We start from the raw sequence: 27,211 nt of genomic DNA on the forward strand, positions 1-27,211 counted from the left end.
GAGGAACGAAGCAGCTTTTAACTTTTAATTTGCTTTGAACTCTCTTTCAAGTTTTAAAATGCTATCAAAATCAAAATGTGGGGATCTTGTTTAGCACCTGAGAATAAAAAAAATAAAACCTCGCGTAGCAATGAGAGATGGCTCATGGCCTGTGAGGGGAGTTGGGATCCTACTATCAGGTCTTGTTGGGCCAAGCCCGGTGTACTTCTCAGATCGTGCATTCACGGTTCATGATTCGGATAATCGCACGCGTGGGTTAGAAAGTTGTCTCGCACTTTTCTGTCCCATGAAAGTCCAAGGCTGGAGGATGATTGCGTAGGGCTTCAAACGGCAGCGTTTTCTTGATTGCTTGACAATCACGCCCGTTAGTTGAGATAGGCTATTTTCAGTGTTTTAGTCCCTTCCCTAAACGGAAATTTTGCCAAACTAACAAAGCTGAGTGGATCTCTCATTCTCTCTGAATCCTCAAAACCCAGTCTTCTAGGGTTTGTGCTTGAGCAACTAACTGATCAAAATCCCTAATTCATGAAAAATAAAATTTTGATGACAGAATGTTGCAGAACGGAAAATTGATGCCGAATCTGGACCAACAGAGCACAAAGCTGCTCAATCTCACAGTTCTTCAACGAATCGATCCTTTCATTGAGGAGATTCTCATTACCGCGGCTCATGTTACCTTCTACGAGTTCAATATCGAGCTCAGCCAATGGGTTTGCCCCTCCCTCCCCCCCCCCCTTCTCTCTCTCCCTCCTTTGCTCTCTCTGATGGGTTTTGGCTCCTCCTCTGCAGAGTCGCAAGGATGTCGAAGGATCCCTTTTCGTCGTTAAGAGGTGAGTTCGTTGACATGTATGTACTTCTGTTTAGTGTATTTCCTCTTTGTAGATTTTTTAGTCGATTGATTTTGATTGAATGACGCATAATGGATTGCATATATACCATTGCATTTTTTATGATGAATCCATGGGGCAATCTCAGGAATGCACAACCTCGGTTTCAGTTTATTGTGATGAACCGGCGTAATACAGGTTCGTCGTTTACCCCACTCATGTCTTTGTTTTGAATTGTGTGATATATTTTCAGGTCCATCATTACCTTTGATTTTCATTGTATTTGTTAGCCTTTTGGTGCTAACTGAGAAAATTAAGCAATACATTGACTTTACCAAGGATTCTGGAATCTCTGGTAGTTAATATTGATCTGGGACGATGCAAACAAAGTAATATGGCTATAGTATTGCCATATGGAGAAATATTTTCAACTAGTTTTTTTGTGTATTCCCTACATATCGAAGGATACTCACAATCTAAATTTTTTTCTCCTTTCTAATTCACTTAATTGATTTTCATCTTAAATGAGGGAGAAGTTCTCAATTTGAACCATGTACTACCTTCAACTTTCCTACCTGTGGACAATGAGATACCTGTTTAAGCCTTTAAGGGATAGGCTCCTGATTCGATAATCCTATTCCTAGTTATGAGTTCAATATCAAGCTTAGCAGTACTCTGTCCTTTAATGCCATTTGCAACTTTCTATTGGATGCGATAGTCACTTGGGTTGCATATGCTTTATTGTTTTTATATGAGGAAATTCTCTTGGCGTCTTAATTTCTTTTGATAAACTTCATTTATCATTCCGAGGAGAAAAAATTTAGAAAAGTTGACGTTTCTAGTTTGGATTATTGTTTGTTGGTGCAGTGTATACGATCCATGGTTTTTGACTTTTGTACTAAGGGACTTTCTTATGTTTGTGAAATCAGATAATTTGGTGGAAAATCTGTTGGGAGATTTTGAATATGAGATCCAGGTTCCATATCTTTTATACCGTAACGCATCTCAAGAAGTTAACGGCATTTGGTTCTACAATGCTCAAGAGTGTGAAGTGGTTGCAAATCTTTTTAGCAGGTACCATATAAACATTATGATAAACAAATAAACAATTAATAAATGTTTCTGGCAAATATCCTTGTAATTTAGAGAAATAACCATACATCGGTCGGTGTTATAAACACAAGGAATTTTCGGTCAAGGTTTCTCTAGGGATTATTCCTTCAAATAAGGTGTTTCGTTGGGTGAGAAATTTCACTAGTAGTGATGTTTTGCCGTGGCTTTATATCAGCACCATTTCTTTTCATGTTTTATGTGCTACATATCGTTTGTTTATATTTTGGCCTTTACATCTATATTGCACAATTCAAAGTACAGTGGTAGAGGTTAATTTGACCTTCATTCCACTTGTTTTCTGTGGTTGCTACTTCCACCTTTGTTGAATCAATGCTTAGCTAGTGGTTCCAAGTGTTTCATGTCTAGCATGTCAATTTATGCACAACTTGCATATATGAATCCTTTATATGTTATACTTGATTTTATTTTTTGTTCGTATGCTAAAGGAAATTATGTTTTTTTTTTTGTGGTAAATACAGCTTCTTAAATGATAAATAACATGAAGCCATTGATATGTTTACATGAATTAACAAAAAGGAATAATGCGGGTCTAGTTTGCATATATTAGTATGACTTATATAGTTATATGACATGATTTTCTAGGATCCATAGCTTGGAGCAGGAATGGAAACAGATTAATTTTTCATTTTTTCTAAACATGTCACTTTTGCTTTTCCATGTGTAGAAGGGTTACATGGAGTAGGTGATTTACCATGCTCCATATTTTGTCCTTATTATGAAGCTGCAGTATAAATCTGATTTGTTCTGTTGAATCTTAGAATAAGGCTTTCGTATTTTGAATGACACTTATTTTCCTTATCAAGATCAAACTAGCTCTGTTTCTTTTCCCCTTATATTGCACTATGAATTCACCAGTTGAATTCCTGTAAACTATGATTGATAATCTTTTCATCATCATTTATTAAATTTCTTTTGTCTTATCTCTCCAGGATATTGAATGCATACTCCAAGGTGCCTCAGAAGTCAAAAGTGTCAACAAATAAAAGGTAATAATCTGCTCGCTGCATTTTTAATTTCTGATGAAATGCGTGGATGAAAACACATTTTCTTTTATTAATTACACTCATCTCTCAATTCTCTGCATTGATAAACTGTTTCTGTTTAGTTGCTTTTCATCTTCTTTCTTTAATCTCAGCTCACCTGTCTAGTGATTGGGGATTTCTTTGCTACTGGTTTTTGGTTGTTGATTTTATGTTTAACCTTTTTTGTGGCCCTGAATGAAGATTCTTTTGTATTCATATTTCAGAAAGAAAATTTCCTGACATTATATTTTTGGCTAATAATCTTTGTCGTTTATAGTATAGGTGAATTACATAAAGAAAATAGTATTCCTAGTACTGGCAAAAAAAATTTGGTGGTAATGGCAATGCTATAGTCCATTTTGAGGATGTTATCCTCGCTGCACACCTGAAGTAATGAATATTTCTTAACACTTAATAATAAAAAGGGACGAAAAACAGGAAAGGAGGACTCTTGTGGACATTGATTCAGGAGAAATTTATAAATTCTATTCCAAGGTGCTTTCATTGATTTAAGGTCCAGAAAGTTGATGGATTTTGGGTTTGAATTTTCATGAAGAAATTTCTTGTTTGGAAATGCAAGCAAGATAATCTGGTTTTCTGTGAGGATTCAAGCTTCAAAGAATAACTGCCGCCGCATCATTAAATCTTAGATATTGCTTTCCAGTATGATTCATGAATGTTAAATTATCAAAATTTTGTGAAATGATATTATAGCTAATTAGCCATACTTCACTGCAGTGAATTTGAGGAACTTGAAGCTGTCCCAGGTATGGCAGTCATGGAAGGTCCTCTGGAGCCACCATCTTCGACTGCCTCCAATGTCACTGATGCCCCTGATGATCCTGCCTTTGTGAACTTCTTTAGCGTAAGTCTCTTCCATACTGAAGATATTTTTGTACGTCCTTGTCAACCACTCAGTGAACTGCAATTTGTTGAATTTTCTGTTTAAACTTTAAACATACCTAAGTATATGCTCTGATGATTTCATATAAAAGATTTCAGAAAAATTATTGAGTTCGTCAGCTAGTTGGTGCAAAATGGTAGATATAAATTTATTTGTAAATTGTAATATATCCAGTCTAAAAACATTGACCACAAACTATTACTTTGTTTATCTGTTGCGTTCGGTGTCTATGCATCGTGTATGATAAACAAACATTTACTGTGGATAAATTTTCAGTTGAACATAAAGAACATTTCTTATGGCTTATCTATCTGTTCAAATAATTTTTGGCAAACATTCTAGCTCCACTCAAAGCCCATTTAAAAGAAATCTTTGTTTTAATTGTAGCCCAACAACACAAAGGAGAAAAGGAGAAAAATTAAGGTAAGAGTAACCCCCAAGGATATCATTTGCTCTCAATCAGGGTTAGCTGTTACCCTGGATTAACAGTTACCTCCATTTGTCAAACACCGTTAAAAGGGTACGAATTATTTCTGAGTAACTTTTCATCCCTTCTATAATTGAAACAAGTGCACCCTAAAAGACCGGAAACATGAATCACTAAACTGAAAATTTAAAGGAATTAAATAACGTAGGTTCATCAGTTCATGTATACATTGTCTTGTCTAATGTAGCGAGTTATATGCCAAAAGAATGTCCTGAGAGGAATGTATTATAAAAGTATAATCACCTATCCCTTTGGTCAGCACCCACTTGGTCCTCTGCAATATTTTTACACACAATTTCAAAGTTTCCTGTCTTTCCCTTTGCAAGTTGAACATGCACTTGTATATCTGTGGTTTAGATTTTAGAATTGACAATAACCAGTTTCCCTTCACTTAAAATAGTAACTTTTGTTTGGACTTCTTCTTTTGAATTAATTATTGCAGGCAGCTATGAATATTGGTAATCCTCCACATGCATCAGTTGCCGGTCAACCTTACCGATCTTCTGCAAAAGTCCGTTCACCTTCCCTTCCTGTTAGTGTGCCCCCTGCCACTGTTCCATCCTTGCAAATGTCATCTCCTTCTCTGCCTCCATCTACTGCTTTAATTCCACTTCTTGATACCATTGAATCCAACAACAACAGCAACCGGACCACTAATCTTGTAAAACCCTCTTCATTTTTTGTTCCTCCTCCTTCTTTGGCTGCCAGGACAATGCCACATGTATCTCCATTACTGCCCACTGCTCCTCCACTCAACCCACCTGCGAATCTGCGGCGTCCATATGGTGCTCCACTGCTTCAGCCTTTTCCACCGCCAACGCCACCTCCATCTCTTACTCCTACATCTTCTGTGCCTACTGCCAACTATGGTCAAGTCCTCAACAGAGACAAAGTTCGAGATGCCCTTTTGGTGCTTGTTCAGGTAAGTCTCTCTAGTTCTTTATTTGCAGAGGTAGATTTACTAATGCGGCATGGTTGGATTTCCAGTAGCTGATACTCAAAACAATCTTTGCGAATAGGTTTTAGCCAATTTGAAATCTACTACGGTCTGTAATGTATGGTTTTAATGGTCCTTATGCACATGTGAGAAATCATGATTGAAACCTCTATGAGCAACATCATACCTGTTTCCTTGTATAACTTTGAATGGTAACTGTTCCGATTATTTATTAATTGGATGTTTGGATACTTTGTTATAGGATGATCAATTCATCGACCTGGTTTACCGAGCGCTGCTAAATGCACATAACTCGTGATTTGTTGGAGGAGGCACCACCACCATGGTGCTGGAGTTTTGTTTATGTGTAGCTTTATTCCTGGACTGTCGCTGTGTAAGAAGGCCCAATTTGTATAGTATTTTGGCTCTTGTCAGTTCCTTTGGCTGTTTTATCCCTAGATATTATCACTATCATATTTGTGCGTGCTAGTAAAGATGTTCCATTGGACGTTGTCCTTATCAAATGCATGGGAAGTATTTTTAAGTTGCAAGTCCTGGAACTCAATTGATGATTTGTGTCATGGCCTTGAATGACGTTAACAATTTTCACTGCATTGTTTGGTACGCAACTTTCCGAACATCCCATCGTGGGTCCTTTTTTTAGAAAATTTTTTTAATGAATTTATCTATTGTTACTTCTGTGCTCTGCCGCAGTAGAATATTTACATCATTTTTCATTTATTGGAATACAAAAGTTAGTTCAAATATGTAATTATAATTATGAAATAAAAAATAAAATAATTTGCCAACAATAAAATTGCGATTTCAATGTTGTCCAATGGTCTTAGATTAAATTTTTTTTTAAAAAAAAACAGCTTATTGGTGATTAAATTAATATGTCAAATTCTTGATTTAAAAAAGTAATTATTTTCCCTCTACGGCAAAATGAGAATCACTCGTCTCTCAGATGGCAGGGTTAGGAGGAGTGTCGCGAAGGTTTCTTAGGAACATCTCTCCTTCAAATTCTACATATCCAGCTTCCCGGCTCTTCTTCTACAGGACCTTCGCTTCGAAGCTTTTCGTCAAAGGTACTCTCTCTCTCTCTCCACATACATGTATTTGAAGATTTGCCTGGATGTTGATGATATGAGATTTCCGAGAATTTCCCGATATTGAGCGCTACCGTAGATTTGATGATGAATACTTTTTTGAAACTCGAAGGCATCTCCTTCATCTGTAGATCTGGATGGAAGTGATTGCTGAGTGTTAACATATAACTTGTTGAATTGAAACTTCGTGTCCCTGGCTTTGGCACGAAAACCTAATCTCCTGCTATTTGGGGGATGATTTTCCGTTGCGAATTTTATGGAGGCTGGAGTAGACTGTTTATCAATTTCATGCTAATCGAATTGCATTTTAACTTCTTTTTTTTACTGAGATCATATATTTTCTTTTGTTGTTCTCTCCATCTGATGAAGTTAAAGCATTCACAATCTCTCCAGTTAGGACTTAGGAGTTGTTTAGCTCCTTTGATGGAGGAGGAAATACAAGACGTAAATGAGGGTTTAAGACAGTTTGGGGATTGAGTTTTTTTAATTATTCAGGAGATCTGAAGAAGCTATGTCTGTTCTACCTCTTATGATACCAAAATTTACATTTGTCTAACACACTGTTTTGATCTCTGTGAACCTGTTGACACTGCTGATCCATTTTCACATCTTGTGAGACTACCTGTTTTAATCCATTGGGAGAGTGATCTTTACTCACCTACCAAAAGAAAACTGAAATTGCAATAAAGAAAGGCCATGTATAGTTTTTTGAAGGTGAGAAGTGCAGAATTCAGTTTTCTGAAGGTGAGAAGTACAGAGCAAATTAGGACTACAGAAAACTGAATTCTGCAAGCTATGGTACAGAGCAAAATACTTGTACTAATTTATATTCTATTTCCGTTTTCTTGACTTGAGAGGCTGCAGCCTATGATTATCCCATCTATTAACAGTTTAACGCTTGGTATTGCCATGAACAATGACTTTGTTGCAGGTGTATCTTTCTTGACCACAGAAGAAAGATTAGCTGGAGCATTTTCACAATTTGGCCATGTTCTTGAAGGTATATCAAACTCGTAAATCCTTGCTTCAACATTATCGCAATATCAAATGTTTGACACCCCTTCCTTTCCAGCTAAAATAATAAGGAATAAAATTACTAATAAGTCAAAAGGTTATGGGTTTGTGACCTTTGCTACAGAGATTGAAGCCGACAAGGCCGTGGAGGCCATGAATGGGAAGGTGAGAAGTGCAGAATTCCCTCGTCTTGTGTATTCCAAATGGTAAATTCGAAGAATAACACCATGATTAACTGCAGGTACTAGATGGGCGTGCCCTTGTGGTACGTAGATGAGGTGCGGTCAGGCTTCCCCGAGCCAGCAGCTGATTGCCTGATATGTAACTTTCTGATCCTCTCATACCTCCCTTTAATTGATCTAGGGATTGCCTTTGATATTGGGGATGAATCGTCTTTTGGCGTAAGATACAAATCTTGGTGTTGATTGGGTTGCTTGGATTTTGCTTGATGTGAGTCAGATATAATCCTAACTCGTTTAATTTCAGTGTCTTAAATGTTACTCATGTTAACAAACACTTGTTTCGACGGTGGCAGAAATAGCATTCGATTTCAAAATGTTTCTGGACTATCGTAATATGAAAATATTCTTAGCCGTGTGAAAAAATAAAAGGCTGATAAGAAAGGTGTATACGTGCGCATATGCTTGCACAAGGGCTGGTCAAATGTTGGGCCGGTCCGGGTTTTATTAAATGTTGAAGCCAGGGTCTTGGGCCTGGTAATGTTTCTTGTCCAGGCCCGGCCCGGCCCGAGCATGAATAATATTTTTAAAGTGCTTTAAAATCCCAGGCCGGGCTCAAATTTAAGGTGAAGAATTCAAATCGGGCCCTAAATTCACATTGGGCCAGTCTCGTGACCACACCTTTGCCGGGCTGGATGGGACGGGCGGTAATCCGCTGTAGCTTGGGTATGCTACGTACATTTATAAGTTCAAAATAATTTTTCAATTTTGAATTATTTATTATATTACATATTAGTTGATTTAAGAACTGGAATTTTATTTTTATATGTAATGGGTGGATTTTTATATGTATCGAGTATCTTATGTGAATTTGATTTTCTAATTTTTTAAATGAATGATCATATAATATTATTATAATATGTATTTTTAATACTAATAAATTTGTATTTTTTTAATTAAACTTACAGTTCAACTGATAATCCACCCTAAACCAGTGACCCAATGACCTAATTTCTCATCCAGATTGATGTTCGACACAGTTTTTATAACATTTACATGTTTATAATTCTTTGCTACTCCTGCCATAAAATATAACAATTTCATTTATTACCTATCTTCCTTAAGATGACCAAAATAGAATAGAGAGAAGGAAAAAAAAATCGTCCACCATTTCCCCATTCTCGATTCAAGAAATATGTTGGTGCTTGCACAAAAAAATGTGTAAGCTATTGCCACGATGAAAGGACGTCCCAAAATTTAAAGCAAAATTGCTGGCACAACTTCATGATTAAAAAAAGACCGAATTTGGCAGAACTTCAGAAAGGCTAAAATCCTAGGACAGACGATGGAAAATAATTGCTCATGGTGCCTAAACATGATAGGAACTACTACATTCCATGACACAACGTTCTAGGCTATGCGAGGTAATGTTCAGTAATGAACAGAGATCTATAGCACATGACCTGCATTGACATCAAGCTGTTTTGATCTTGCGTGATGGAGGTCGCCGGAATAAATTGATCAGATCATCAAGACCCTGTTCAAAGTATCATTGGCAAATGAGCAAAATAATATAACTAATTCTGTTAAATTTTGCACCTGATGACATCAATCATGAAATGTAATTAGGGAGAAGAGGGAGTACCTTAGTTGTAATGACTAAAAAACTAAAAAGCACAATCAAATATGATCCCAACACCAGAAGCAACAACAGATCAAATGTCACGCTCGCAACCTGTAGTAATACGTTTGAGTTGGTGTCATCAATGCAAAAGAAATGTTAGCATAGGTAGGATAGATGGAAATCTGAAGATACCTGATATACGTTAAGCTTTGCCTTGGTTGAATCATAGAAAGTGAACATCCCATCAAGCACCTCATGTTGCACATTCACCTCATCAGTATGGTCAGCTAAGTCCTGCCAACCGTAAGAAAAATATCATAAGATACTTTTCATTGCAACATCTTGAACACTCACAATTCATGCTCCCTTATCTTCTTTGTTTATCCTAGTACTATTTACCCAAAAGAACCTTAATCTCGCAAGTATTCCACTACACTTGTACCAATAAAAAATCTTAAAGCACTTTATAGGAACACTAGATTTCACTAATAGTATCAAAGATTGAGAAGTCCCTAACCTTTTTCAGTGCCATGACGAGTGGATCATTCTTTAAGAGAAATGGAGCCACCCGAGGGGTACGTGACAGAATGTCCAACCATGCATGCACATAAGAAGGGTTGACAGCCAAACTGCTCTCATCTGCAAAGATTTGCACGTTCTTTCCCTGATGACCATAGATATGTCTCTGCAAGCGACAGAGAAACAAAACTACATCAGATAGTGGGGGGCAAAAAAAAAAAGAAGTTGATCTTCCATCGCAGAATCTAAAAATAAAAAATCCAATAGTTGTAATTTTAAGTGCAGATTGAGCTAGAACAGCACATGCTATCACCAGGCACAACCAGATTTTTCATTTCCCCATTAAAATGCCTGTCACAGGAAGAACGAGAATCAATCCACTAGTGGCATTTGCGTCACTCCATGTGAAGTAACTGTCTGTGTCAGTTGGTTCAGACTTCAGACCGGTTTGTTCAACTACCAAGGTATTAGCAGCCCTTCATACTTATAGGGGATGGATAATGGATTTAGTGCATACAAGATAGCCTATAGAAAATTTTAAACTGAGAAATCTGATTGGCAAATTTTTCCGCATAAAGGATTGAATGAATTATGAGGTTTTCCAGTGAACTTAAAATTTTTAGGCATCTGATTATTTTGCACAAAAGGAAGATACTAGTCTTTAATCTATTTCCTGAGTCTAATTAGAGAATCCTAGCAAACCAGCTAAATATCCACAATGCATCAAACCGGTAAACGCATAGAACATTCAGTACTACACGCACAAGGCCCAGATGCAGCTCATACGAATGTCAAATACATTACACCTCATTCATCGAGAAGTATCTTCATCTTTTTTTTCTTTTTTTGATAAGCCTCTCCAGATGTATCTTACATTCTTACTTTAATGTTTCAAAATTTCAATATCATTATCTCAAAGTTTCTTTCCTTAAATCAACAGAAACAACCAAGATACTGCAAAAACTAATGAAGCAAGTTATGCTAAATTCAGTAACCTGAATGAATGTGTGATCACCCAGAAACATCACAATGAAGATAAATTCTCACATAGAAAGAACTTACTGCAATACTCTCAGCAACTAGCTTGATGCTTCTGATGATAGCAATTTCATTCACAAAAGGCCTATGCAGAAGAACCAAGCTCTCAACAACTGGCTACAAAAACAAGGACACTAGAATGAAGATAAAAGGTGCTTGAGTTCAAAAAATGACCTGCTATCAGACAATCCTCCAGCGCTCTCTAACAATTCAGATGCCACAGATAGTTCAGAAAGGGTAGCAGCAGTAACTCTTAGTCTCGAGAATTGTTCATGCTCCCAAGCTACCTACATCAGATTATCAGCTATATCACCTGATCCAAAACAGCATAATATAGGAGGAAAGTAAAAGTAAAGCAACTAATAACATTTAGGAGGAGTATTCCAATCAAACAGGGGGACTGCAAGTTATTGCGTGAAGTAAGATATGTACCAACAGTATTTCATGGTAATAGTAATGATAAGAAAATGAAATGATCAAACAGATTGCTAAAAAGAGACTCAACAAAGGCTAATCAAATGTATAAAATCAAAGACTCGTCATTTCCATTGATGCTAGAAAGGACCCATGCATCCCAATGTTTAATACACTGGCCCCAGGAGAAGAATTAAAGTTGATCACTGATTTTTCTCTGACAAATACTTGAAATTTTCAATAAATTGAACAAATTGTTTCTCAACTACTCAAGCATAGTTCTGAATTTAAGGCAATTTGCTTACTCGAGGGTTTGACATGTTTATTTTCTTGTGCTTCAAATTTACTTCAAAACCCAGCTCTTCTGCCACACTGGAAAAACCCTACAGAAAACTCTGCCGATGAAACTACACATCACAGCAACGGAATTCCAATGTTAAACAATAAATTAAGTCCCTGACATTTTATCAGCTTACTTCAAAGATTTGCTTGATATTTGCATTTTCAGGAGGTTTGGAAACATGAATCCACAGTTTATCGTCCCATGCACCAATGCTATTTAAGCAAACAGCATAATCAATACTCTCACGCAAACGTTGATCTAAGCTTCGCAGCCACTGCAAGTCAAAATTCTGACAATCAAGCAGACTACAATACAGAGCATGAATGGAGGACAGTCAATACAGAAGGAATGCTCCACAGAGAGGGAAAAGAGGAGAAATTAAAGCGACAGGAAAAGGCAAGTCCATCACCGATACGCACCTTATGGGTTCCGTTGTAGTTGTATGGTCCCCCAGATGTTAGCCCAAAAAGTAAATTGTACCTTCCTCTTGTCTTAGGGTTTGAATAGAGAAGAGAGAACAAACGTGCTATTTCAAGAAGTGCCACAATGCCACTACCGTTGCTATCACTTCCAACTGATAATGCCTGCAAATAAAGTATGTTGTCAAATTGTACACAGAGAATCATCTCATTGAGGAAATCATTTGTTATGTTATAGGATCAATTAGTTGTGTACAGGAGCAGCCCCAAATGTGTCATAAGATGCTACTATAGCAATTGTTGGGAGTTGATTTGTATCTCCATCTGCCTTCAACCCTCGCAACCACCCCTGTCAAAAAGACACAATTTCGTATCTTACAGTACAAGAATCAGTTACAGTAAAATACATCTCATAATCAATCAAAACTTTATCAACCTGAGTAACACAGATTATTGAACGTTTACGGTATTTTCTTTTTGGTCCAACAGTTGGGAACTGAATATTAACCATAGAATCATTGATGTACAATATCTATTTCAAAAGATTAAGATTATATCATTTTACAACTTTATAATTAGACGATACAAAGAACTTTCCCACATTCATTTTGAACTAAAAATCCAATTTAATGAAGTTGAACAAGATGTCAGTATTTATGAAAAAAAAAATGTACATCAGACTTAGCTAAGACATGATATAGAATATCTAGATAGCTCAAAATCTACAATACAAACTAGCTTGCTAACTTGTATTCTTATTCCATGCAAATATCAATTTTAACATGACAAGATGTTTCAAATAACACAAAAAAGGGTTGGAAATAAGACCTGAATGTTCATGATGGTCGGAGATGCAACTTTCTTAGGTTCTGGGGCTAATACAATGAGCTTGTATCTGCAATATTTCGCAAAGATGGACATAACTACAACAATTATTTCATGTTTTCTGTTGACATCTACAGCATATAGAACAACACACCAAACTCACTCAGTTACAAACTAACCCGCCAGTAGTTGCAGTAGCCGGCTGTCCAGTGGCGTCATTTTTCTTTAAATCAGCCAATACAGCATCAATATCATCATCCTCAAAAGCAAAGTATACAGGATACTGCAACAAGAACCTAATTGTAAGGGCACTCATCTAAATGAGTAACACTAATTATAGAAAGAGGAGGGCAATCAAGGAAAGATGAGAAGCAACAGAGACGTCATTTCAGCCATGCAATTACAGACATACCAGGATTCCAGCTAAAAAATACAAACAACATTCAAGAGTGCATAGGAAGGAAGGTAGAAAAACCAAGAGATTATAGTTTTAGATCATTGAACAAAAAGAGGAGTACTAGAGCATGAACTAAACTTATATCATGATTCAAAACCAAAGTTTGGTAAAAAAGTTTTTTTTTAACAATTGATCCATCATCATTGCAGGCCCCTCACTTTGTAAGTTGAGCCATGCAATTACCAGGAATAATCTGTAATCAGAAGTAAAATTCATAGGGGAAACAGTTCTAATTATGAATGTGCATTGTAGTCTCTAGAGTGTAAATCAAAGTTGATTCGAGCCAACATTTCATGCAGTATTTTAGGTTCTACAGTTTTGAATCAACATTAGGCTTAATGCAGATATTTTCAGATGGGAATACTCCAGCGATAGTTAAAGGAGTAAAAGGTCTATTATATTTAAGCTGAAGTAAAAGCACCAATCAACATTTTTTTTGTGTGCATGCACAATCATATTATAAGGAGAAGTTAAAATCAGATGAACCACTGGAAAGACTAAATGAAGGCATCCAAGAGAGAACAACCGTGGAAGGTTAAAAGGAAGCAAACTAATCATCTTCATGGCAAAAAGAAAAAGAAAGAAAGGAGAATACAAGATAACATCTCACTCACAGGTATATTGGCATGAACAACTAATCGTTCAAGCTTTGCCAGTACAGTCTTCAAGAGCTCCATTTCATAAATTTGGTAATTACCCGTTTTATTGCCTCTTTTTTCAAAATTAAGCATCTGGGGAAGGAAAAACAGTAAGCCCCCTAGTGGTCGTCTTTGAGCAATGAATTCTGCCATATGATATCCAACAGCATATTAATTTCAATCAAGAGATGGGGAATTCTAAACTCAAGCAATACAACCACCACGCTGCACATTGATCAGAACTCTGGAAATAATAGAACCACTCATAGAGAATATAGAGAAAGGAATTACAGTACCCAGTAACAGAAAGCTCTAACCAATAGTTATTTCTTTTGGCAATTTAGACATTCAAGAAGCTTGAAGTGTACTTCTACCTGATTAAAAAAAAAACTACAGATAAATCATTTAGTTTCTACTTATCTCTGAATTAAAGATTTCCTATTTCTATAAAGTATGAATTATAAAGAATGTCTTAAGAATTGCATAATTCAAAACAATTCAAATGCAGCTCGCTTAAAATGAAGTGAGTAGGCAAGTCAATTGATATTCATATACATTTTGCATTTGAAGTAAAGTTTAATGCAAAACAACTCTTGAGATAAAACTATGCGTTGAGAAGTACTTTTTAACTAATCAGAATGTCATGGTAAACGTAAGACATAGAAGAACAAAATAAAGTAATACAAGTAAACTTTACGCAAAGAGCATGAGAGATCCAACTTAGGAGTTAGGAACTGTCGTGGACTAGCTAGCAATCAGTTACTTAATTATAGTATATGAAATAGAAATCCAAATTCGAAACTCAGAATGAGGAGACGAAAGTACGGAACCTCTCAAAAAGGTGATGTTCAATTCGCGGAGGGGAATCATGAGGACTGTGCGTGAGATATCGGCAGCAGGGGAGAAATTCATGGAGGCCGCCGGGTGGTTAAGTGTAGCGAGGCGAGATCCGAAAGGGACGCCTGAAATATCATACTGGATGAGGCGGTAAACGTCGACGACTGTGGCGGCGTCGCCGAGCTCCACGCAAGCGACGAGTATGAAAATCAACGCGATCATCGAATACATAGACTCCAGCACTTGACACTGGCGACATACGGTTGCTCCCCCCTTGAGATCCATTTTGAGTTTGGACCTAGGGTTTTGCGCTCTTGTGAAGTAGACTGGTTAAACTTTGCTTCTTATCTGAAAACATATTTTAGTTAAAAATAATTGAGCCTGTTTAGACGGAAGAGTGAGACGGCTCTTACCGCGAAGGCGGTGTTTCCTCCAAGGGGAAAGGCCGGTATCATGTGGTGAGTTAAAAAAAAAGAGAAATAAGTAATCTAATCATTTTTACATTCATTTAGGGTATACCATAAATCTGGACAGACTAAAAACTAAAATCAGGTAAAAGATCAGGGGCTGAAGTTGAATGATTCACAATTTTATTATATTAGAATATTGACTTCATTGATTTTTGATGCATTATTGATGAAATTGACCATTGCAGAGACATCTTTGCACTTGAAGCAATGAGGCAACTTTATATGTACATGCAAGTCGCAATAAACGATTTTCGGATGCTAGAGAAAATATGGAGTTATACTTACTAGAGCCTCCTTCAACCTTCATTTTCCGGAGAGATCAAATTCAGGTCCTCATTGTCTCTATAGACTTGAACAAGAGCAGAAGCTTTACACACAAACATCACAAATAACAAGCTGCGAAAAGTAGTAAACTATGCAGTAAATGGAAAGGGAAAAAAATTTATCTGCCATTTTGACACTAATAGGATTATAGGAACAATCCCAAAAACCATAAGCAAAGATAGTGTTTCTCAATCTACCTGAAAATCAAACAAGTCACCATCATACCGATGTGACAGGATCCAGAATCCATATATAGCAGCTGGAATTACAAGCCTTGGGGATGAAAGAGCAATGCTACTGCCTTCTAATTATCTCTCCAATAAATCCTTGAGATCCTCGCTTCTATTACCAATAGAATTCCAATTCTGTTGTAGATGATAGAATGTTAGTCTTGGCAAAAAAGTGCTCATATTAAGCTACAAATAAAAAATGGCAAATATACTGTAGAGCATCAATGGGTTGAGGAAGAGGTTTCAAACCATACTTCTTAGACGACTTCTTCATGAAAATCTGAGGAACCATTTCCTTAGATAGGTTGTCTATATACTGGAATAAGAGCTGGAGGTAAAGGCAGCTGCATGGAAATTGAAGTTGGTTACAGTTTTTATGCAAGATGAAAGGCTGCAGTAATTTGTAAAATCACAATATCCTCCTTTCATCCTGGAGGAGAATAGACAATTAGCGAGCAGCAATCAAGTTAAGCTTGTCGGAGGATTTCCTAATCCAGATTAAGAAAAGATTAAACTATGTCACGAACTTATTTCCATAGGCACAGAGTTTCCAGGAAAAAATAATGCATCTTGGTTGTTATCTACAAAAAGACTAGACTAAAGATGCATGGAATATGTGATATTGCCTCAACTGCTTAGAGAAGAAATATAACCAAATACATATATCCTGCTTTGACCAATAGGCAAGAGGTTCTTCGAGATCAAACAATTGGGCTAGACATAATAAACTGTCATCTACACATAGTAGTAAGTTTATCTGCACATAGTAGTAGATGGACACAACTTTGAGAAGTTTGTTCAAATTGAATGATTCTGGATCTAGTCCTCTCTCATTCAAATTCTTACACTATGGCTTTTTCTTCGTATTAAAAATTAGAATCACAAATCTCAACTGATCATTTTATTTAAGGAAACAATTTAAAAGTAAACTAGTACCTGAAAAGAACTCCAACCATGTAACTGATAGCAGCCTGTAAAATTAACAAGCAGGTCAGTTCTCCTTGCTTATTTACAAGCTTGTTTATTCATCAAATGGTTTCCTATTCTGGCTTTTTCAGTCAAAAGCATGTCTATGTTCCTTTGTATAATATTTTTTTAGTTCAACTAGAGTGCATGAACAGATTCATTCAGGACTCATGAACAAGGTTGTCAAGGATTCTTCAGCAACCTTGATGATGAGCTCGTAATGGAGCTCCCCAAAGAGCTCTTTAGAGGCTCTCTTTTAAGCTACAAATGACTGAATCAGTATCTCCCCAAGAAATCAAACAGTCTAATTTTCTGTGTACATTACTATGAATGAATGAAGTTTCAAATTGCAACTTAAATCACTAGAGAAAAACACAATGGAAACCAAAAATCCATCTCGTTAACGACAACTCAAGAATATTAGTGAATTGTGAAACAAATCAGCTCAACATAGAATATTATAAATGTCTTATTGCCCCCTGATAGAGAAACAATTTCACAGAAATGGTAACAGCAATCAGGGAGAAAAACTGAAAATAATGTAGGGAAATAAAAGGTGAGAAAACACATTTAACTATAACACTAAGACCTAGATCACAAGTTTGCGAAATATACACTAAAATCCCAAAACTACCACACAAAAAAAAGCAGGGAGGCCATGCATCCACCAACAATTTTACCAAATCCACTTATTCTTGCTTCTTTTCGCAGAGCTGCAGATTAAAAGAAACAAATATGTGTATTGTAGACTGAAATAGTAAATTATGCGGACGTCACAAAAATTCATTACACCGTTACAACGGAAAAAGAGTGATTCAGTCAAAATATTTGATCCAGTTATCCACGAATTTTCTCTGAAATCAAGCAACAGCTTCAATTTAGCATAAGCAAATTTAAGTGAGTGAGGTAACCTGGACGACACGAATTTTCTCTGAAACCAAGCAACAGCTTCAATTTCGCATAAGCAAATTTAAGTGAGTGAGGTAACGTGAACGACACGAATTTTCTCTGAAACCAAACAACAGCTTCAATTTCGCATAAGCAAATTTAAGTTAGTGAGGTAACCTGGACGAATGCTAGCTCTGACGAGTGAGAGCCTTCTTCTCGAAACTGATCTCTGAGATCGGAGAATCGGAGAAAAACGTGGAAACAAAGAGTTGGATGCTCGTGTTTGTGTTATAGGGACGCTACAGCGTACGCTACAGAGCAGGGAAACGGATGTCATATTGTTGATTGGTGGGCCCAGGAGAGAGGAGTATGATTTAAAGCCCACAGGCCGGATTTGGCTCCAGGTATGAGATATCTGTCTTTGAATGTTGTGAGTCCAGGCGAAACGGCTCCACCATTTTTAGATTTTGCAGCCCATAAGCCCATTTTAAAAAAGAAGATTATAAAACAATTTTTTAACCAAAACAAAAGAGAATTCTTTTTTGAAAATTCTTTTTTATTAGTAACAATCCAGGTCTTAATTTATATTATTAATGGATAATGTTAATATCTTAATTTTTATTATAGATTGGACCTTCTAAATACCAAGTACAAATTAGAACACCGTCTTAGCTTAATCCGAGATAAATAATCCAATAGTTGGTATCCTAACTTCTGAGTTTGACGCACAATATTCAAGTTAATTAGTGGACTCCACATATCACACATGATACACATTAAATCTTGTTGGGATAACTAAAATACTAACTGCTGGGATTCTTTTCATAACTGGTAAGTAAATAGATAACCTACCATTTATGAAAATATACACTCGGGTCACATTGGTATAAAAAGAAAGTTGGTGATGTTTTTTTCTAAAAGAAAAGTCACAAAGGTATAAAAAGAAAGTTACTAATGTTTTCTCTAAAAAAATAACGTCCAGAAAATGATTAGTTGTAAACCCTGTGTCTCAACACTATAAATTGCATTCTCTAGCAATCCATTCTCACAGCAAAAGCACTAAATTAAAGCAGTGTAATACTATACTACTATTGATCATATACGACCAAATAAGAGTAATGGCCACTATTCGAGTTGCTTCATTCATCCTTTTCATGTTCCTCGTGGCATCTATAGGTCAGTCAGTCATCTTTATACATAATACATATATATATCAAAGCAACTGTTATTATAATTTTATTTTGTTTCAATGTTCTAATACATATTTTCTTATGATTGTTGAAGATGTTATGCAAGTGAATGGTGAAGGTGGTGCGGCGAATGGACATTGTTGCCGTGAACATCCGGAATTTGGTTTGTGTATGCCAGGACAAAGAGATGCCCCGTGCTCGGATTATTGCCAGAGGTTGCAGTGTAGAGGGGGCGAATGCAAGCTAAGGGGCGGCAAGCATGTCTGCCATTGTTATTGTTGATTTGTGTGTTTGGTGTCATTTGAGTGATTATGTTCAAATGATCCCTGCCCGATACATAAATAAATCAATAAAGAGATAATATTTATTTTTCGATTGCTCATGCAATCTCATTGCAGTTTCCAAAGAATCATAGTTTCTTCATTTAAGCAATAATTCTCTAGTATTGAAAAACTAATGGAAACCAAAGAGAGAAATGAAGCCGATAAACCAATTTTATACAACATTTCATATTTCACGTAGAGAAAGGAACTCCTGTAGCAGATGTTTAAGGCTGGCAAAGAGAGGAATTGGAAGGGCTACCGACTTTGCTTATCTACAAAAAAAATAAATAGAGTATTGGTCTCCAGGTCACGAAAAGGAGCCCATTATTTCGTAAGCCCACGGGCCTGTCGACTGCAGTTCTGGTCCGCTGGAATTCTGTCTTGTGAAACTTGCGGGTTCAGCAGAAAGTATTCCATCATATGAAGCCCATGGGCCTGTTTTGGCTGCAGTTCCTTAGATAATAAATCAATTTTCAACCAAAACAAAAACAGATAACTATTTTCGAACATTTAAAAAAAAAAAAAAAAAAGGAAAGATCTTTTTGTTTAGTAAAAATAACCTAAAAAATCTCGAAAATATGTTTCGGATTTCTGTCTTTGTATGTAGAAGAGTGAGTGAATAACCTACTATGTAAATATGCACACGCACATTAGTAGTAAAGGAAAGTTTTTAAAATCCATGATTTTAGGAGATTTGATCATAAGAAGAGATGATCTGGATGCTCTTAACTTACTCTGACATGTAAATATACACTCGCGCGTATAAAAGTCAAGTCACAATCCATCCATTCTTACAGCAAAAGCAGTGTAATACAACTAACTATTGATCATACACAACAAGATAAGAGAGATGGCCTCGAGTTGCTTCATTCATCCTTTTTATTTTCCTTGTCGCATCTATGGGTCAGTCATCTACATATATATGTATATCAAAGTAACTGTTATTATTTTTATTTTGTAATTTCAATGTTCTAATAGTTTTCTTCTTCTTTTTTTTGATGATTGTTGAAGATGTTATGCAAGTGAATGGTGAAGGCGAGGCTGATGGACATTGTTGCCGTGAACATCCGGAATTTGGTGTATGTATGCCAGGACAAAGAGATCGTGCGTGCTCGGATTATTGCCAGAAGTCTCAGTGTAGAGGAGGCGAATGCAAGCTACGGAACCATAAGCATGTCTGCCATTGTTATTGTTGATTTGTGATTTGGCGTTATTCGGGGTGATTCTATTCAAAAGATCCCTGCCAAATAAAATAAATCAATAAAAAAAACAGAATAATATTTCTTTTCGATTGCTCATGCATGCAATCTCATATTCTCATTGCACTTTCCAATGAATAATTGTTTGGGACCTTAGAGTGAGACGACTCTTACTGTGAATACCAAAGAATTAATCATTGTTTGGAGTTTGGACTTTAGAGTGAGACGTCTCTTACTGTAAACTATGAAGGTGGTATACCAAGTCTATGTCTATATTCCACTAGATTTAAAAAAACGAGCCCCTTGGACAACTAATTTCAAGTTTACTCAATACAAGTCTTGATCACACCCCTTGAGAATCTCTCAAGAAATTACACCTTTATTTATTTAAGAATGATCTCATCAAGCTCTCCTCACTTTGTTTTTCGTCTCTCTAAAACCTTAGAAAGAAGCCCAAAAAACAAGTGCTTAAAATAATGAAAAATACGCCCTGAACTCTCAATAACTCAAAAGGGTCCTCACTTTGTTTTTCATCTCTCTAAACCCTAGAAAGAAGCCCAAAAAACAAGTGTTTAAAATAATGAAAAATACGTCCCGAAGGCTCGATAACAACTCAAAAGGGTCTGACTGGGCCTGCTGTCCGACAGATTCGAGAGGGTGTCCTGACAGATTGGGTAAATTTTGACCAAACCAGGGCGCCCTTCCTCTATGAAGGCTGATCTGTATGACAGCATGCTGCAGATAGCATTATATCAGCAACCAACAGCTCCAAAACTACAAATGTAAAACTAATGGAACGAGAGAGAAAGAAACATCTCCCATTTCACGTAGAGAAATTATCACAAGGGAAAATTTATTTGCTCACACTAAAACTACTAAGTTTGCACCATCACTTAAATTTTTTTTTGTTTCCATATATATTCATACTTAGAATGACATATAAACCCTTTACTAGAAATGGATATTTAATAAATATTTACATTTTGAATTTAAAACTTCTAAATCTACACATCAATTCTATAAAAAGATAAAATTTTACATGTCAAGAAACTTTCAAATCAATATCGATTTTAATGGAAAAGTGTTGAAAGTAGAAGATGATGGCTTACAATAGAACATTAAAAAATTATTCATTCTCAGGCATTAGTTGATCTGGATTTTGATGCTCCTAGATAAGATACTCATAGAAGTTGTCCAATCCTTGATGAGATCCTCATAAAAGTCATCCAATTCTTCTTGCGAGTGACCTCGGAAGTCTCATTGACCCTTTACCCCCCTAGTTTCCATCCACTGTATTGGCTTCCATTAAATCTGTAACATCATAGGGTTCAATACCCAATTTTGCACAAGGGGCAAGTTGTTTCTCAGCATCTGCAGTTCAATGACCAATCAATAACCCTAAAAAAAGAAAATTTGGAATAGAAAAGAAATTAAGCAAACAAACATTGTCCATTGAAACCGAAACTCTGAGATTTGTGTTTGTTTTTGCGATTCAATTCTACAACTACCGAGCAAAAGATCGGTCAAGAATTCCCTTCATTTTTTTCAGCAATCGTCTTGATAATGTGTAGATCGGTAAGAGAGGGTGGGGTTGAATTAGGGTATAGAGAGATAATGTGTGTGTAAACTTAACAATAAAAATTTTGATATTTTACAAAATTAAGGGTATATTTGTCTTTTTACTATCCTTTTGTTTTTAAACTTATAATTTTTTGGTGTAAAGTTATCATGTTCAAAACGTGGTGTAAAGATTGTAAATTAGTGGTATGTAGATAAAATTTCCCTTACCACAAATAGGGGTCGCGACAACCTGGATGAGTGCTAGTTCTGAGTATTGAGAGTGAAGCCCATGGGCCCAATTTTAGACTTGGAATTAATTAAAAATACTCTTTCAAACATTTCTGTAGAGGGGGTTCAAAATTTCAAATGCACAAAGTAGAAACAGTTTCTTCCCCAATCTCTGCACTTTTTTATTGAACTAAAGTTCAAATAACTCACTACCAGCTCTACTTGTTCAGGAATGTCAATAAGTTCCCCAGCATCAGCATTTACAAAATTCAGGTTTGCAATAAGGAGATAATGATTGAAGATTAGAATTAATAGCATAAAATACCAAGTACAAATTCGAACGCCAGCTTAGCCTAATCTGAGAGAGTAAATAAATAACCTACCATTTATATAAATATGCACTTCCAAAGGAAAGTCATATTGATATAAAAAGAAGGTTAATTATGTTTTTTCCTTAAAAAAAAAGTTGACTATTAATCATCTTCTAAAAAATAATGTCCAGAAAATGACTAATTAGTTGTAAACCCTCAGTCTCGACACTATAAATTGCACTCTTAACAATCCATTCTTACTCCAAAGAGCAGTACTGTAATACAATTATTGATCATACAAGACCAAATAAGAGTGATGACCACTATTCGAGTTGCTTCATTTATCCTTTTCATGTTCCTTGTGGCATCTATAGGTCAGTCTCAGTCATCTTCATATATATATATATATATATATATATATATCAAAGCAACTCATGTTATTATAATTTTATTTTGTTTCGATTTGTGTTGTAATACATATTTTTCTTATGATGATTGTTGAAGATGTTATGCAAGTGAATGGTGAAGGTGGTGCGGCGAATGGACATTGTTGCCGTGAACATCCGGAATTTGGTTTGTGTATTCCAGGAAAAAGAGATGCCCCGTGCTCGGATTATTGCCAGGGGTTGCAGTGTAGAGGAGGCGAATGCAAACTAAGGAAACATAAGCATGTCTGCCATTGTTATTGTTGATTTGTGTGTTTGGTGTCGTCATTAGGATTTCGGAGTACTGATTCTATTAAAATGATCCCTGCAGCCAAATAAATAAATCAATAAAAAGAATAATATTTATATTTCGATTGCTCATGCATTGCATTTGCATGCAATCTCATTGCACTTTCCAAGGAATCATAGCTTCTTCATTTAAGAAATACTAATTGTCTAGTAACGAAAAAAAAACTAATGGAAACCAGAGAGAAAGAAATGAAGTGGATAAACCAACTATTTACAACGACGTTTCATATTTCACGTAGACAAATTACCACAAAATAAAATTGGGGTCGCGACAAATTAACTGGATGAGTGCTAGGTCCGAGTATTGAGATTTGAGAGTGAAGCCCATGGGCCCATGTTTCATCATTGAATTAGCTATAACCTACCATATATATACATCTAAATATGCAGATTTAAAAAAATAAATTAATACACAATAAAATTTCTCAAACAAATCATCTTTATAGTTTACATCATACTCATAGTAGAATAATAGACAACACAATTAATTTGTAAGATAAATGAGCTCATCAAGCTGTCGATAGATAAATTGGGTCGAGGTCCATCGTATAACGGAATGAGAATATATCCCATTAAGAATTGAACCACGAAAACCGCGCAGATATATGCCTTTTACTCTTTTAGGTACAAATGTGGCAACCGTACGTATACCAACTTAATCGATGAGATTTAATAACTTACTATACATCTAAATATGCACACGCACATTACTATTAAAAGAAAGTTTTTAAAATCCATTATTATTTTAGAAGAAAAATATTAATTCAATAGTGTACCAACCCTCCTGCTGTCTCATCACACTATAAATTACTCAAAACAAATCACTTTCACATCAAACTCATAGCAGAATAATACACAATAGAATTGAGAGAGATGGCCCAAATTCGAGTTGCTTCATTCATCCTTTTCATGCTCGTCGTGGCATCTATAGGTCAGTTTTATTATATCAAAGCAAGTGTTCTTATAGATTTTTAAAAAATTGTTTTGTCGAACATAAACACGTATGTACGTGATGCTGATTTCGTTTGAATTAATATAACGTCCTGACTAACCCTGTTTTCATGGGTTTTTGAAGATGTTGTGAGAGTGAATGGTCGAGTGGCGACTGATGGAAATTGTTGCCAGGAACACCTTGAGTTCGGTAGGTGTTACACAAGGAAAGAAGAAGACGAGTGCACTGAATTTTGCAGGGCTCTTTCTTGTGGATTTGGCTATTGCAAGAGCTTAGCATCAAGTCATACTTGTTTTTGTGGTTGTCCTTGATTTCTGTTTTCGTGGGTGTCATTTCAACATTGATTCCATCAACAAAATAAAGATTAATAATATCATTGTGCAACTTTTTTTAATCATATGTACTGTCACGATTATATCTCATATCGAATTGACATAACTTAATCGAACGATATATAACTAAAATCCTTGCACCTCTCACAATTTTACCGCAATTTCACAATCATATTATTAATTATATATCGTAGCAACGGTTCATTAAGAAGAGGAGGAACGACAATCCGTAGCAATTAATTAGTTTAGAATAAGTTAACTATTCAATACTTCTTCCATGAAGTGATTGATTGTAAACCAACCCTCTGTCTCATTACTATAAATTCTCAAACAAATCATTTTTACATTCTCATAGTCGAATTAATAATATTTCGCAATATCATTGCCCTTTCCAAATCATATCCACAATGTCTTCATTTAAGCATTAATTTTCCAGTGAAGAAAAACTAATGGAAATAAAAGGCAAAAGAAAATGAAGTGGAAACCAGTTATTTAAGGATAGTATTTGTTGAAAATTCCAAGCGTACATTAACGATATTGTCCGCTTTAGGTTTATCGATTCTCGTGAATAAATTAAATCCGTACAACTTTATTTTTTCTGGGTCGCATCACTTACTAAGTTAGACTCACGAAAAGACCTCTTAGAATGGTAGGGACTTTGGCTTTCTTATAAATATCCACATCACTTAGGTTATCCAAGCGATGTGTTAAAAATCTCCCGTTTTACATTGACAATATTGTCTATCTTAGATTTGTCGATTCTCATGGATACATTGGACCCACACAACTTTGTTCTTCATGAGTCGTCTCACTTAACGGTATTTAGGCCCAAGAAAAATGTATTATTAGAGATTGGAGATGGCCCTCTCACACAAAAGTGATGTCCATTTTGGATTTTCGATTCACTGTAGATATATCATATTACTTTGATGGCTTTATCCTTATTATGAGGCGTTGTTGATAGAGAGAGTGAGACTTTTATTATAAACCACATTACTTGACAACGACATTAAAATATTATGGTGATATTTGAATAAAGCGATGCGTATAAGAAACGGAATAAAATGGGTTTGAATGGATTTCCTTGTTGATCAAGCCCACAACACCATAGACAAGCCCAACACTGAAGTGATTGAACTCGGTCCAGTAAGGAGCGATATTAGGCCCAAGAATGCCAGAATGTCATAACTTAAAACTAGGGTTGTTATTGGTAAGGTTACTGTTACCAAACACAGAATACCGTTACCATACCAATTCTTTCGGTAACTCAAAAAATGTTACCGTTTCCGTTACCGGAAGAGTCAGTATACCGATGGTTGGTATACCGATCGATCGGTAATGGTAAGTCGGTAATTGGTAAATTTACCAATTCTTAAAACCTATTTAAAAAAGAGAAGAAAAAAATGCATCAAGTAGCATTGTGCTTAATAGTCATTGTATGAGACTACAACACTTTCATCTTGCCTACAATACCGATAATAAAAATGCTATATTACTGAGAAGGATCATAGTGCTACATGTGAATAAGAGAAAATACCTATCAATCGAAGAAAAAAAGAAAGGAGAATTCACATAACATTATTCTAACAATCTATAACGGAAAATCTTTCATTTCATTAATTTCCAATATTTTTAGCATCCGAAGTGTTTTAAACTCCATAGCAGGAAAACTAAAAGAAACAAGATAAATAAAGATAAAATACCATAATGGAAATAGAGAAGAAAAGCATGTAATCAATACCAACAAAGCATTTTGTTATGTAACAAACACTGCTTTAAAGTTAATGAAATTGCTACTAGTGATATATAAATGATAACCCTAAAAATAATCAATGGTCTAGATTAAATTAGATCAATCTAATGGTCATAATTAAATAAAACTAAAACTAAAAATAATATTAATATATATTTAATATATATGTCAGTAATCGGGAAATTTACCGATTTTGAACTTTGCTTACCGTTACCATTACCGAAATCATCAGTAAATTTACCGTACCGAACAATTGGTAACGGTATACCAATCTTTTGTTATTTTCGGTAACCAATTCGTCGATAATGGTATACCAATGGATAATTTACCATACCAGTAACAGCCCTACTTAAAACAGCCCTTGCTAGTGCACTGAGAAGTGAGAAAGGACCAAAGGCAAGCGGAAGCTTCGAGAGATCACAAAATAAATATACTCCCTCCGTCCCATTTTAGTTGTTCCCTTCAATTTTACACATAGTTTAAGAAATTACATTACTTCCCTTCAATTTGACATTTATACCCTCATTTATAGAGGACAATTAAGATGTCAATGACTTCTTGGGAATTCACTTCATCAACTTTTTAATTTAAAAGTAAATAAGGGTAAGATGGGAAAAATAGATGAAATTAGTTTTAATTAATTAAAATGGGCATGCATTTTGGGACATCCCAAAAAAGAAATAAAGAATAATTAAAATGGAACGGAGAGAGTATTTATTTTGATTAAAATAATACAAGTATAAAAAATCTCGAAAACACGTTTCGGATTTATGTCTTTTTAGTGCATGTTTGAAATGCAGTAAAAATGGCAATTTAATCAATTGTTAATTCGTACCATTTTTTTTTTGTTTGAAAAGGCAACCGTACCAACTTAATCCAAGAGATTGAATAACTTACTATACATGTAATATGCACACGCACAATACCATTAAAGGAAAGTCTTTAATATCAATTATTTTATAAAAAAATTATTAATTCAATAATACAAACCCTCCCTCTCTAATATCACACTATAAATTACTAA

At 35.5% G+C, this 27,211-nt stretch overlaps 3 protein-coding genes and 1 long non-coding RNA gene across 9 annotated transcripts; 2 read left to right on the forward strand and 2 right to left on the reverse strand.

Annotated features, from left to right (window-relative positions):
• The first annotated feature begins 163 nt into the window (after nucleotides 1-163).
• On the forward strand, nucleotides 164-6,110 carry LOC120002360 (mRNA-decapping enzyme-like protein). 2 transcript variants are annotated; one of them, XM_038851092.1, is made up of 8 exons: nucleotides 164-710; nucleotides 790-846; nucleotides 976-1,025; nucleotides 1,757-1,901; nucleotides 2,891-2,947; nucleotides 3,722-3,848; nucleotides 4,817-5,296; nucleotides 5,574-6,110. In XM_038851092.1, the coding sequence occupies exons 1-8, from the start codon at nucleotides 670-672 to the stop codon at nucleotides 5,628-5,630; spliced, it is 1,014 nt and encodes a 337-aa protein (XP_038707020.1). In that variant the 5' UTR covers nucleotides 164-669; the 3' UTR covers nucleotides 5,631-6,110. The 2 variants fall into 2 exon arrangements, with proteins under 2 accessions (XP_038707020.1, XP_038707019.1); XM_038851091.1 differs by having other exon boundaries at nucleotides 790-830.
• A 132-nt stretch (nucleotides 6,111-6,242) lies between these two features.
• On the forward strand, nucleotides 6,243-8,063 carry LOC120002361 (small RNA-binding protein 11, chloroplastic-like). 3 transcript variants are annotated; one of them, XM_038851094.1, is made up of 4 exons: nucleotides 6,243-6,399; nucleotides 7,352-7,420; nucleotides 7,532-7,599; nucleotides 7,676-8,063. In XM_038851094.1, exons 1-4 carry the CDS (start codon nucleotides 6,279-6,281, stop codon nucleotides 7,709-7,711), a joined length of 294 nt encoding a protein of 97 aa, XP_038707022.1. In that variant the 5' UTR covers nucleotides 6,243-6,278; the 3' UTR covers nucleotides 7,712-8,063. The 3 variants fall into 3 exon arrangements, with proteins under 3 accessions (XP_038707022.1, XP_038707023.1, XP_038707021.1); XM_038851095.1 differs by having other exon boundaries at nucleotides 7,559-7,599; XM_038851093.1 differs by having other exon boundaries at nucleotides 7,493-7,599; nucleotides 7,676-7,990.
• A 701-nt stretch (nucleotides 8,064-8,764) lies between these two features.
• Nucleotides 8,765-16,064, reverse strand: LOC120002358 (nicalin-1-like). Of its 2 annotated transcripts, XM_038851086.1 has the most exons (16): nucleotides 16,006-16,064; nucleotides 15,483-15,886; nucleotides 14,721-15,075; nucleotides 13,867-14,036; nucleotides 12,975-13,078; nucleotides 12,799-12,865; nucleotides 12,227-12,319; nucleotides 11,971-12,135; nucleotides 11,685-11,825; nucleotides 11,514-11,591; nucleotides 10,969-11,081; nucleotides 10,819-10,879; nucleotides 9,755-9,922; nucleotides 9,430-9,531; nucleotides 9,259-9,348; nucleotides 8,765-9,150 (listed from the first exon to the last, which is right to left on the reverse strand). In XM_038851086.1, exons 3-16 carry the CDS (start codon nucleotides 15,010-15,012, stop codon nucleotides 9,088-9,090), a joined length of 1,707 nt encoding a protein of 568 aa, XP_038707014.1. In that variant the 5' UTR covers nucleotides 15,013-15,075; nucleotides 15,483-15,886; nucleotides 16,006-16,064; the 3' UTR covers nucleotides 8,765-9,087. The 2 variants fall into 2 exon arrangements, with proteins under 2 accessions (XP_038707014.1, XP_038707013.1); XM_038851085.1 differs by having other exon boundaries at nucleotides 14,721-15,886.
• Nucleotides 16,065-16,132: 68 nt separating this feature from the next.
• Nucleotides 16,133-17,909, reverse strand: LOC120002362. Of its 2 annotated transcripts, XR_005469160.1 has the most exons (4): nucleotides 17,783-17,907; nucleotides 17,629-17,725; nucleotides 16,688-16,722; nucleotides 16,133-16,181 (listed from the first exon to the last, which is right to left on the reverse strand). It is a non-coding gene; the product is annotated as an uncharacterized LOC120002362 (long non-coding RNA). The 2 variants fall into 2 exon arrangements; XR_005469161.1 differs by lacking the exon at nucleotides 17,629-17,725 and having other exon boundaries at nucleotides 16,134-16,181; nucleotides 17,783-17,909.
• Nucleotides 17,910-27,211: the final 9,302 nt, after the last annotated feature.

This window comes from Tripterygium wilfordii, chromosome 7, assembly GCF_013401445.1.
Source record: "Tripterygium wilfordii isolate XIE 37 chromosome 7, ASM1340144v1, whole genome shotgun sequence".
In the NCBI taxonomy this organism is placed as follows: Eukaryota; Viridiplantae; Streptophyta; class Magnoliopsida; order Celastrales; family Celastraceae; genus Tripterygium; species Tripterygium wilfordii.

Excerpts from the sequence above, each read along its gene's own strand:
- LOC120002360 (XM_038851091.1), top strand. The coding sequence starts at position 552 with ATGTTGCAGAACGGAAAATTGATGCCGAATCTGGACCAACAGAGCACA. Across the intron at positions 1,026-1,756 it reads GATGAACCGGCGTAATACAG|ATAATTTGGTGGAAAATCTG; the intron begins GTTCGTCGTTTA and ends TTGTGAAATCAG. Across the intron at positions 1,902-2,890 it reads GTTGCAAATCTTTTTAGCAG|GATATTGAATGCATACTCCA; the intron begins GTACCATATAAA and ends TTATCTCTCCAG.
- LOC120002361 (XM_038851093.1), top strand. The coding sequence starts at position 6,279 with ATGGCAGGGTTAGGAGGAGTGTCGCGAAGGTTTCTTAGGAACATCTCT. Across the intron at positions 6,400-7,351 it reads TTCGAAGCTTTTCGTCAAAG|GTGTATCTTTCTTGACCACA; the intron begins GTACTCTCTCTC and ends ACTTTGTTGCAG. Across the intron at positions 7,600-7,675 it reads TGGAGGCCATGAATGGGAAG|GTACTAGATGGGCGTGCCCT; the intron begins GTGAGAAGTGCA and ends GATTAACTGCAG.
- LOC120002358 (XM_038851086.1), bottom strand. The coding sequence starts at position 15,012 with ATGGATCTCAAGGGGGGAGCAACCGTATGTCGCCAGTGTCAAGTGCTG. Across the intron at positions 11,826-11,970 it reads ACTACAACGGAACCCATAAG|TGGCTGCGAAGCTTAGATCA; the intron begins GTGCGTATCGGT and ends TTTGACTTGCAG. Across the intron at positions 9,923-10,818 it reads TAGTTGCTGAGAGTATTGCA|AGACATATCTATGGTCATCA; the intron begins GTAAGTTCTTTC and ends TGTCGCTTGCAG.